The sequence below is a fragment of the Poecilia mexicana genome, unplaced genomic scaffold (genome assembly GCF_051168715.1).
Source record: "Poecilia mexicana isolate PSO_F unplaced genomic scaffold, ASM5116871v1 scaffold_13, whole genome shotgun sequence".
In the NCBI taxonomy this organism is placed as follows: domain Eukaryota; kingdom Metazoa; phylum Chordata; class Actinopteri; order Cyprinodontiformes; family Poeciliidae; genus Poecilia; species Poecilia mexicana.
The window spans coordinates 20,979,379-20,990,657 of NW_028263382.1; the positions used below are offsets into that span (position 1 = coordinate 20,979,379).

At 39.1% G+C, this 11,279-nt stretch overlaps 1 protein-coding gene across 1 annotated transcript in view; it reads right to left on the bottom strand.

The window, feature by feature from the left end:
* Positions 1-10,846, bottom strand: part of pid1 (phosphotyrosine interaction domain containing 1) — a 32,350-nt gene extending 21,504 nt beyond the window's left edge. The window contains exon 1 of the mRNA XM_014994935.2: positions 10,696-10,846. Within this exon, the coding sequence (XP_014850421.2) occupies positions 10,696-10,725 (30 nt within the window). The 5' untranslated portion in view covers positions 10,726-10,846. The remainder of the gene's footprint in view (positions 1-10,695) is intronic.
* Between the last annotated feature and the right edge of the window lie 433 nt (positions 10,847-11,279).

Genomic DNA, 11,279 nt, shown 5'->3' on the forward strand with positions numbered 1-11,279 from the left:
CTGTCGATGGATAGCTGTATTGATAACGTTGATGATGGCATTTGACACAAGGTAAGGTTTATTACTCGTTTCACAAATGGTGTCTGTAACAGTTTTACGATGCAAAACATTTTGAACTGCCTCATGCTGAAATGTGCTGTACAAATAAACTTGATAACTCAACCTGTCAAAGTGTGAAGTAGTATTTTTTTTAAATAAAAATGCAAATATTATGCACATTTAGTGACTCTGTCAATATACCAGTTTAGATTATAGTAGGTAAGATGTTAAAGCTCTTGCAAAGTGATAGAAATATCATGCTAACAGAAAAACAGTGAGGATAATAGGGGTTAACAACAACCTGTATTATTATTGCAAATTATTTCAGCGTGCTTAATAACTTTGGAAACGGTACACTGTTTCCTCATGCTGTCACACAACATCGAATCTGTAAGCAAACCTTTTAACACCCATGTTCCTAATTAAAGCGCATCAGATTGTTTCCCCCTCAACTCAGATGAATTAAGGAGATAAATTTTCACATAAAACCCTTAAATCCTAATAGTAATATTATTTTATAATATGTAATTAATTATATAATTTCACATACCCACATCTTTTCATTCATTATGGTTCTGATCCTCGTTTCAGACACATGGACAGTGTCCTAAACCCTTGGTCGCCCAAAAATGACCATATGTGATTTATTGGAGTCACATAACATTATTTTACAGTAGAACATAGAAAATGACTGCAAAACATCAGCAGAGCACCAAGGGAGGCTCAAAATAACTCCTGTTGAGTACAAAATTACAAAATGCCCAGCGAGAAAAACTCCTTTTCATAAACTGGACAAGAAAAAGAACAAAAGTGCAAAATAAAAAAAAGCCTCAGGAGTAAACTGACTACCACTTCTCTTTTCTCTTCATTACCGATGTCTTTCAAGCCTGTCTTTGTTCCTGGCAAAGATGGACTTGGATGAGTTTCTTAAAGCTTAAGCGAACCAATTGAAAAGGAGACCTGAGTGCATCATACTGTTATACTATATACTATTTATGAATCACTCCAGAGTCTGAAGCCATGCATCAAGCTTTATTACCCCTTCAAACTGTCCAGGAAACATTAAACTAAGACATTGGGATGAACTTGAACACCTTCCACTGAAAGGCAACTTGCAGAGATAAATTACCTTTCAGCCTAAAGTTAATTTGAGAACTCTTCCCAACAGACTGCATTGACGATAAAAACAACCTTCATTTTTGCAATGCGTCCCACTGCATGTGCTTTTCAGCAGGAGCAAATGGGAAAGGATCTTTCTGAACTAGAGTTGAGCTCTAAAAAGAATAGTTTTATCCAACAGATGGTTGACATTCAGTGAAAACAGCCATTGCTGCCAAGCAAGGCTTTCATCAGCCCCACAGTGTTGCCTTTCAAAGCCAAAGAGAGAACCCTGATCAAGATAAGGAAACATATTTGGTGGCCACTCCCATAAAAACCAAAATATTTTCCTGCTTATCAACATCGGTTACAGTAAAATTACTCAACTTAGAAAACATGGCACTGTATTCATCTGCATTGTATTGGCTCTTTAATCAGATTTTAAAGGACGACGGCCTACAGTGCGTCTCGCTACCTGAAAAGAAGTGAAAGAAAAAGCATGATGGACTTGTGAAAGTAAAGCCATATGTGTGGTAGGGCTCAACGATCTCCGCGTCAGCACTTTACAGCTGCCCGGCAGTGGCTTGCATTCCTACACTTGGACCCGGTTCGAAGTTGGGGGGCTAAAAGGGCAATTTACAGGGTGGTGCAGATAAATGATCCAAGTCTAGTGCTGCTCTGGAATTCCATTCACAATATTTTCATTACATTTAAAATGTTTTCCTAATTTTATTTATTTAGTCCCCATAGTCTCCTCATCATGTTACTGTGCATTTAATTGCATTTTTGACTTTTACTTGGCTCGTCTCCGGCGTAAGACCGGCGAGGGTTAGGTTGGGTTGATTGGAACCGCTGTGGGACGAGACGCATGTTGACACATTAAACCTTCTGCTGTTGTAAGACCACAACCCATTTCCAAACCGAAGCCCTCGTTCAAAAATATAAATAAAGTATTGTGTCAATATTAACACCCGAGCAATCACTAAATGGTAGGCTCAGCACATACCAGTTAAATGTTGGGTTTCAGTGAAATCCACGTACTGAAATAAAATTCTGTAGCTACAAATGAGAGCCCATTATATCTCAGTGTAGCTGTCTTGGCTCTTTGCAGAAAGTGACACTGGTTACTGATGGATACTAAGCGATGGATGTCACTGACAAACTTTCTTTTTCTCGGTTTAGCCAAAATAGCCTTGGTTTGGTAAGTGACACCCAGCTTCAACACCTAGTTTCTTCTAAGGTTCAAGGTTTACAAGCTGACATCTAAAAATAAAAAGTGCAGAGGAAAAAAATACTCTGAGTCTCATAGTGGAAACATGCATACTTTTAAAAAGCAATGGCTTCAAAACGTAAAATTTCAACATAGCACCTTTGTGATTCATTGTCGTTTCAATACAATGTCAAAGAATCTGCCTGTGTGATCAGAGGGACCCTTCCCCAACCTATTGCTGTACAGTTTTGCTTATCTAGCTTGAAGAAAAGCATCAAAACAGTTACAACAAACAGAAAATCAAAGTGTCATCAATCACTTAGTCTGGAAACAATTTTAAAACTAAAGTGTGATAGTTTAATGCCTCTACCACAGGCTGCACCTGAACAGAAAGTCCAACAAATTAATGAGCCATCAGCCAATTAAGACGTGGGTTGCCCTGCTAAGAAAATGTAAGGAAATGTACACAATTCAGTGCAGCGAGAATTTGTTTTTGTTAGTGTTAAGTTAATTTGATAATTATATAGGCTGCATATTATTGTTTCAGTGTTTTGTGTGGACAGTTTGACAGCGTTAAACTACGGTGTTTATGCTGAACATGAAACAGTAAGAATTTTATGAACAGCCGATTCCTAATATGCGGAAACGGTTATGCACAGAGTTTGATTTAAGGCTCTGATAAAACATAAATATGATGCTGAGTTGAAGGAAAGCTCGAGTAAAAAGAAGGTTGGAAAACGGCCTGATCGAGCCAGACCAGTGATCTGTCAGGGACGCTTTATAGCATGTCAGTTATTTTATGACTAAGTGCTCACTTAATGAGCATTTACCTCATGGCGTTCGTCCAGTTATACAATATTAGCAAAATAAAATCCTGCTTGGCCAGACGTACATCCAACATTGCTGATTTATTTCTCACTCTAATCTCCAGCAATCTTATTATTGCTGAAAATCCCTAGTGTCAGACATAATGCAGTGTGCATTTTTCTGCCAAAGTCTCTTAAGCAAAACCGACTGTAAATCTGAAAACAAATTTAACAAAGCAATGTAACAACCACATCCATAAGAAATCAAAGTCAAGAGTGTTTTGTGATGTTTGCGTCCTGTTGTGACGGGTTTAACAGTTCACAGATGGCAAATTAAACTCAAAGCCCTCTGAGGCTATGCCTAGACAAAAAGAGGTTGTCAGGTCAATACGATGGGAAGGTACTCAATAAGAGGGTGAAAAACAGCCACTCAGCCTTACAGAGTCACGGTTAAAGAGACGGGATCGTGACAAAAGTGTAGGAAACAGCTGGAAATGATGTTAAGTCAGCCAGACAGATGTGTGTCTCTGAAAGCATGAAATTAGGAAAAAGAAAAAATAGCCCCTCTTGATGCACAAACAGCTACTGGTTCATCCCAAAACCAAAAGAGCAATAAGTCATGTTCCACAGATTTGAAGATCAAAACTGTGGATAAACTGTAATATCAGGCTGTGTCACACGTTTCAGCAAAAAAGTCCAAACATGTGAAAACGGTTAGAAAGAACCAAGAAAAATGAGTCAGCTGTTGAAATTTTGTGGGCTGTTAGAAAGCATCAAGGCAATGTCTGTTTAGAACATGCTCAGAAAACGTGAGCATGCTTTCATTCTCGGATGTGAGCACGCATTAGAGATTTAGGAAGCTGTACGACTAAACTCATTTTAATATCCCTTGACAAAAAAAAATTATAATAATAATGCGCACAGCAGTGATTTCTGCGGATGCTTGTGAAGTGCTTTGAAAAAAGCCATCAGTAATCTGATGCTAGATGAAAAGGAGGCATTATGTTTCGTCACAAAACGAAAAGGTGGGCACACACTTGAAGATGAACATAAACGATAAAACCAGGCATGGATTGGTAAGAGATTCTCAAAATAAAATACCATAATCTCACAGCATTTCCAGACAGCAACTTTTTTTTCTGTCAAAAATATTTCTAAGGAGCAAAGTTTGCCTGTTTTGCAAGCAGGTGGAAAGTATAGCAGCCCTCTTTCAGCCACCTGACTGGCAGTGGGCAGCAACAAGTAGAGGGAGCGTGGTGTTTTGAATTTGTCTTATAACTAAGGAAATTCCAGTTATTCAGTCACTTTCTTTGACATCTCAGGAAAACAACTTTAAATTGTAAGAATAGTATGATGGAAAATGTTGGCAACCATTTTAAATCTCAGTACACCTCAACGCCGCCCGGGTCCACTACCGCTTGTTAAAGTTTCCCAATGTTGCTCTTTTTTGTTGGGACATTGCAACATATCTATCCAAGAAAACACCAGTTGTTGATCAGGGGAAAAACATAAACCCCATGGCAGGAATGTAACCCGTCAGCCATGTTATGCAACATAGATTAAAACCTTCCCCCAACTGTGCCACAAGGAGCCACACTGTTCACAAAATTGTTTTAAGGAACGAGGACGAAATATATTTTTGTCACAAAGTGGCTTTGCCTCTTGGGTAAACAGGATGAGAGCTAAAAGTAATACTTGAAATGGATCATTCATGAAGTCGCTCCTCGACACGGGGTCAATGAAGCCACCACACCTCGTATTTCCAAACAATGACTTCACTTTACTTTGAGGCTTTAACCTTACATTACTGCAGACTGGTGTTTACAACCTTCCCCTGTGTTCCTTTGACGGTTTATGAGGAGAAATGCAACTGATTAAGCTCTACTCTGTGTGGTACAGTGGGGGGGTTCCTACAAAGAACTACAAAGCGAAGGAGGAAGAAGGGCCGTGATTGGATGCTGTGTTTGCTGGGGTAGCTCTGTGGGAAGAAGCAGGTATTAAAGCACCGCAACCACAGACCCCGAGGGTGGCAATCTCCGGCTAGCGGTAAAAACATCGGCAACTCTTTGACTTAAACAATGAACCCAAGCTGCTCGAACAGAGCGAAGGCATCGTATGGAATTAACCAGGTCACGTACGCAAGGAACCGAGTTATTTTGAATGTGCGGCTTGTTCGTCTGCTCTCATTCTCTTCAGAGTCTCTTAAAAGTTTTCGCGTCGAGCCAAAAATTTATTTTTGTAGAATTGATAAATTATTTTGAACTTCATATGTTTAAGAGGTAGAATTACCTTTAAATCCAATTGTCATATGCAAGTAAATTTTCCTTTTTTGTCCCACTAATACAACTCTGAATAGCTTAGCTATTTTTTTAGTAGTGTCACAATAAGAAAGCAGTGTAGATTAACTAATAAATTGTCTTTTTTAGCCTTTTTTTACTCTTTTGGTAATTCTTAAATATAAATTTATATGCATTAAAAATTATACATAAATAATAAAATAAAATCTATGTAAAGTTGTAGATAGTAGATATCACTAAACCATTATTTGTTTAAGTTATAGCTTTTAACCTGCATCCCAATTAGCTGTACCAGAATAAATATTGCTTAAAATAAACATGGATGTTTTATGAATCTTAAAATCCACCCTGCAGTAAATAACTCTATTTGAGGTTTTGTTCCAGCAGTTTTGACAACAAAGATATAAACAAAACATAGTATAATGTTGGGATTTGGAAATAAACAAATACATAATGTCAATGTGAAATTTATTTATACAGCACTTTTAAAACAGGTGTAAAACAGCACCAAAGTACTGTACAAGAACGATAATAAAATAAGTTGATGAAAAGAAAAAGAGAAATATTACAAGAAAAGAAAAAAATTCCATATACGTACGTACGATCATAATCGGCCGATTTCCGTGAAAAAGTGTATAATCGGTGATCGCCGATCACGGTCTCTTGCCGATCACACAAACCGATCATCACCTGCATCTCATTTCCCAGCCTGCCTGTGCAGCTGGTTTCCTCTTTCCTTCACACTGCGCAAACGCGCAGCAACAAATCCTAAGCGATGTGTAACTACTGTATAACGCACTGAGTGAATGGGGAAGTTTGCGTGTTGAGGCGGAAAATTGAAGCGCGCGGGGTGAAGCACGTCAAAATGAATCAACACGACGAATCTAATATGGCATAAAAACAGTGCCATACTTGACGGAGTTTGGCTACATCGAGGCTCACTGCAGTAAAACAGACATATGAAGCGATCAGACAGCAGGTAAAGCAGCGCACAGCTACAAACACTCACCCGGATTAGCATGACGGTCAGAAAGCTAAACAAATAACCCGCAAAATTATTTAAGTCTTCGAGCTGCGATGTAAGACGCTGGTTCTGCTCTCGCTGTTGAACCGCTGCTACAGGTAGTAATATTTCACAGACGGAGCGCCGCTTCTGCTCCACCTGGTAGTGACTCTCACACCGAACCTCTGCTTAAAGCTGCAGCATGTAACTTAAAAAGAAAATACATTTTACATACGTATTAACACTTCCGCTGTCCTAACATGAGACAGATAATCTCTGAAAAAATAATCGATCTCCTCCCTGTTTTGCATAATTAATCCGCTCAGTCAGAAACAGCCAATCAGAACTAGCAGTAATCAGCTAGCCGCCATGCTAACAGGAAGTTTTCATTCAGTGAGTCGGGATTGTTTATTGTAATGGAGCCTGTATTTGCCTTTGAATGTTAATTTTCTGGCAATGTTGAGAGGTTTTACTTTGGCTCTTTGCATTATTTAGCCTCTTCAGAGCCTTCATATGTTTTCAGTCTGTTAAAGATAGTATTATTAATAGCAGTACAATTTGCACAATACCTGTTTTGTTTTGTTTTCTAATTGCATAAAGTTATTAAAAACAAGTTTTTGTCTAAATTAAGGTGAATTCATGGTTCCTTTTTCCACATAATATAACCGGTAGTGCTTATGATTAAAAAAATAATAATTATGTGATTGGTATCGGTGATCGGCCCTCATGGGTGATCGGAATCGGCAAAAAAAAAAAACCTGATCGGCACATCTCTAATATATATATATATAAGTAATAATAAGTTTAAAAAAAAGTAAAAATAAGTAAATGAGGAACAATAAGATAAATGTCCTTCTGAGACAGGCATTTTTAATGAAAAGACGAACCACATCCCTTACAAACTGATTTACCAAAAAGCATCACAATCAGGAAATTAAGTCTATTCACTGGATACAAAAAGTCATAAGTCACCTGGGTAAAAAGGAAGAAATCATATGCAGACTTAAAAAAAAAAAAAAAAATGAGATGAGGGAAGTATGCCAGTCTGCTTGTGGATTCCTTCACTCGCTGAGACCACACTCAGCCTAGCTGTGCCTACAAACAAACCTCAGACAGACAGAGACAGAAACAAAGGCAAATAAAGATGGCCACTGACAGAAGCTGCTTTTGACCGTGTTTGACCTCAGGCAGCCATTTCTGCATCGTCAGGTCACATCTTCTCATCGGCCCCACATGTCACATTTAGGTGCTAAAAGTTCAAGCCGCGGCTGCTGAAATGGGAAGGGAGCACATCTGGCACCTCAAACGGGAAGCCACGCTCGCACGTCTGCGTGCGCATGCAGCTTTTAGCTGAGGTACGGGCACACAAGTGAGTATTTCTCAGACCGCTTGTGCGTGTTGTGCAATTTGTCAGTGAACTTAAATGGACTCTGTGTAGGAGAGGAAGGGCCCCCTGAAACTGACCGAAGGATGTGGTCAGCGGAGGAAGAGCGCGCAGACAGACGGCGAGAAAAACAGGGAGGCATGATGCAGCACCAGCACAAAGGCGCAATAATTCTCTGCACTCCATAGCCTGGATCTCCTGACCTCCACCGCCACCCCCTACATATCCATCTAGCTCTTTTTACCCTCTTTTCTTTACCCACTAGAGTGTGAGACAAAAATGCAGTGAGACATCAGGTGTTGCTATGGCAACAGAAAGAGAGAATATCATGGATTGTGTAATATGCGGACAAAGACAAACACATACTGAGCAATTCCGGTTTGATTCTAAAGCTCCCTTTAAGTGCATGTGCTGGGAATTACAGACTTTCCCAATTAAAATATTCTGTAAAACCAGTTTAAAAAACTCAGTATGAATGAGTCAAATTATCGACAAGAACAAGAGAAACAAACAAAAGTGTTTTGTAAGGTTCCAGCCACAGCTGGCCCTTCAGGAGGTGAACTGGTGGGACTGCTTATCACATTTTTTTTTTTTTTTTTTTTTTTTTTTTTTACATTCCCATTTCTTTTTCAAGGTTTCCCCACAGCCCCAAGTCACAATTACAGCTCAGATGTTAAACACAAAGTTAAAATGACTCCAGCATGGCTTCTGCTTGAGGGTTTACAGATTCCTGATCTGCAAGGTTATCTTTCAGTCTTCAGAGAGCGCTCCACATGGACTTCTTAGTCTCTCTCAGGTCAGGGAGAAAGCCAGGACAATTATCTATTTATCTGACCATCTGCCATGTTTCAATCATATTTGTCTTCCAGTGTGTCACAGATTCAGAATGTATTAGATAAAATACAGCTTTGGGTTTATATTCCAAGTCTAGAATTAAAGAGTGAAATTTTAAGTGAAATTTTGTTTTTGTTTTATCGCTTCACTGGATGAAGATGGGCGTTAGTAGGGCTTAAATAATGCTCAGCATTTCTATTTCTGACCATCAAGTAAGGGTGAAATGGACTCCAAATTTTCTCACAATATATTTTTGATGTTTACAATATATTACTATAAAACGTACCTCATATTTATTAACGCCGTTTAGATGTCCATCTATTCCTGCATACCGTCAGAGGCCCACAAATATTGCTCTAACAATATCATTCCTTTTGCAATCAGCATAACATAAAGAAATAATACTAAATAGTACCAAGCAATCATTTGACTTCATCAGAACTTCCCTTTTCATATTTTTATTTATTTGGAGCCACTCTCCTGGAACAAACGGTGGAAAAAGTATTTCAATCAAAAGAAACAATCTTAACCGTAGTGTAAATTTTTCTAGTTTGTAACCAAAATACTTTTTTTTTTATCATAACAATTGAAAGTTATTTTAAATATGTTCATTTCTATCTTTTTAATGGTTTCTCTTTCTATTACTCTGTTTAAAATTTAATTATTTATATAAATCGGTTTACTGACAGACAGATGTGAAGATTTTTAGAAAACAGTCTTATTTTATGCCAGTTCCTTTCGTTATTTGCAAAGTTTAACATTTTTACAATAAAAATACTTGCTGATTAAATTACTATTAGAACTGAAGCGAGTTATTTAATACATATTCCAACCACATAAAAATGCAGAATGGCTATATCTTGAAACATGTAGGAATTACAGACACTTTTCTTTCAAAAACATATTCTCGTTTATTATGGGTCACTTAGTGTGCTCGAATATGAATAAATCTGTCATGCAAGATAATGTGGAAGAGTCAAACAAGAATGATTTGGTGGCGCTGTGCGGTAATATCTTGTTGCAGTGAAAGGCCTGGTTAAATATAGTATGATTTACTTGCTCATATGAAGCTGTGACAAGAAGACAAGGACACACAATTAAACGCAGAAAGAGGTAAATAAACGCTGTCCAGAATCCCCTGACTAGGAACATTTTTAAATGATGGGCTTCTTTCAGCCGCGTTCTGGAACGCGGTTGCTAGGCGACGGGTTAGCCTATCCTAGCGGCTCCAACCTGCACGTTTTACCGTGAAGCGCAGATTTCTGTTTACAGGGATCTACTGTAGCTTCACATCCGAGGGGAAGAGAAACAAGCGGAACTAAATGGTCCATCCTCCTGACGCCTGGGCAGGAGACGGAATTGTGCAAGTTCACTTGGCAGGCACTTCGCAGGCCGACATCTGGAGAGCATTACGTGTGCAACAGAGACGTGAAGCCATGGGGTCGGTGCACAGATTTACCCCTGGGTAACGAACTACGTGTCATCAGTGGATCTTTTTACTTCACTCTTCTTGTTTTGCTTCTTTAGCTTTCAGCAATTTGACACAAAAATTAAAATGCTAAACTAGAATTTAAGCATCCTGGTGTGAGCAACATGAGGAGAAGGCCCTAAGTTCAGCTACAAAGAGATGGATGAAAACGAAGAAGATCAAAACGGCGTCTTAAACATAACTTTAAAATGCATGTGTTTGACTTATGAGTTCAAATAACCTCCAGCTGTGGATTAGCAGAGGAATGCAGCGCAGGAGACACGATAGTTTGATGCACTCCTGCTTGCGTAACGTGGATAGGTGCCTTCAGACCCGCTAAATCCTCCGGAGAGACACAGATGTTTCATTTAAACGCGAACTCTGAGACAGGGATGTGGATTAAAACTGTGCGCTGACTGCCATCTGTAGCCGCTGAGAAAACGTAGCTTCAGGTTTGAGCCACGCACAGCACAGCGGGGCTGAGTAGCTGTTACCACGGCTCCATTTACTCCTGCCCTGCCGATGAGATGTGCCCCACCAAAATGCCTGTTCCTACCTGCAGCCGCTCCGACGCAGGTTGCCACATATTAGCAGAGTCGCAGGTTCTCTGTCTTCACTTCTGGGTTTTCTCCTCCCGCAGTCCAGTTCACATCTGTTGGCTTTAGCAGCTTCCCTCTCTGTCCCCCTTCGCTGTGGTCGGCTCGGTAATGAAGGATGTGTTGCTCCGCCTGGATGTAGTTAACACATTTGCCAGCAGGTGGAGGTACCTGCTGTCCTTGTTGGGTTGGTGCTGCCTTCAGGTTGATGTAGAAAATCCAGCTCCCACACAGTGTGTGCCTTACTACTTGCTAGTTATAGTGTGATGTAAAGTTCGTTCATTTTTACCATAATAAATACAGTTTATTTATACATGGCTAATTCATAATAAGCGTTTTCTCAAAAAACGTTATATTTATTTAAATGGAATCCAGTTTGGTACAAAGTAATTTCACGTCAGTACAATTTATTGCAGTACAACATAATTATATTGTCAGATTAAGGGTATTAATTAAAAAACAACAAATGAGTCACACGTCGATTGCTGTGATTCAAAGTTAGTCATAAAGTAGAGAGAACAAATCATTTTCAGTTGGTTTTCTG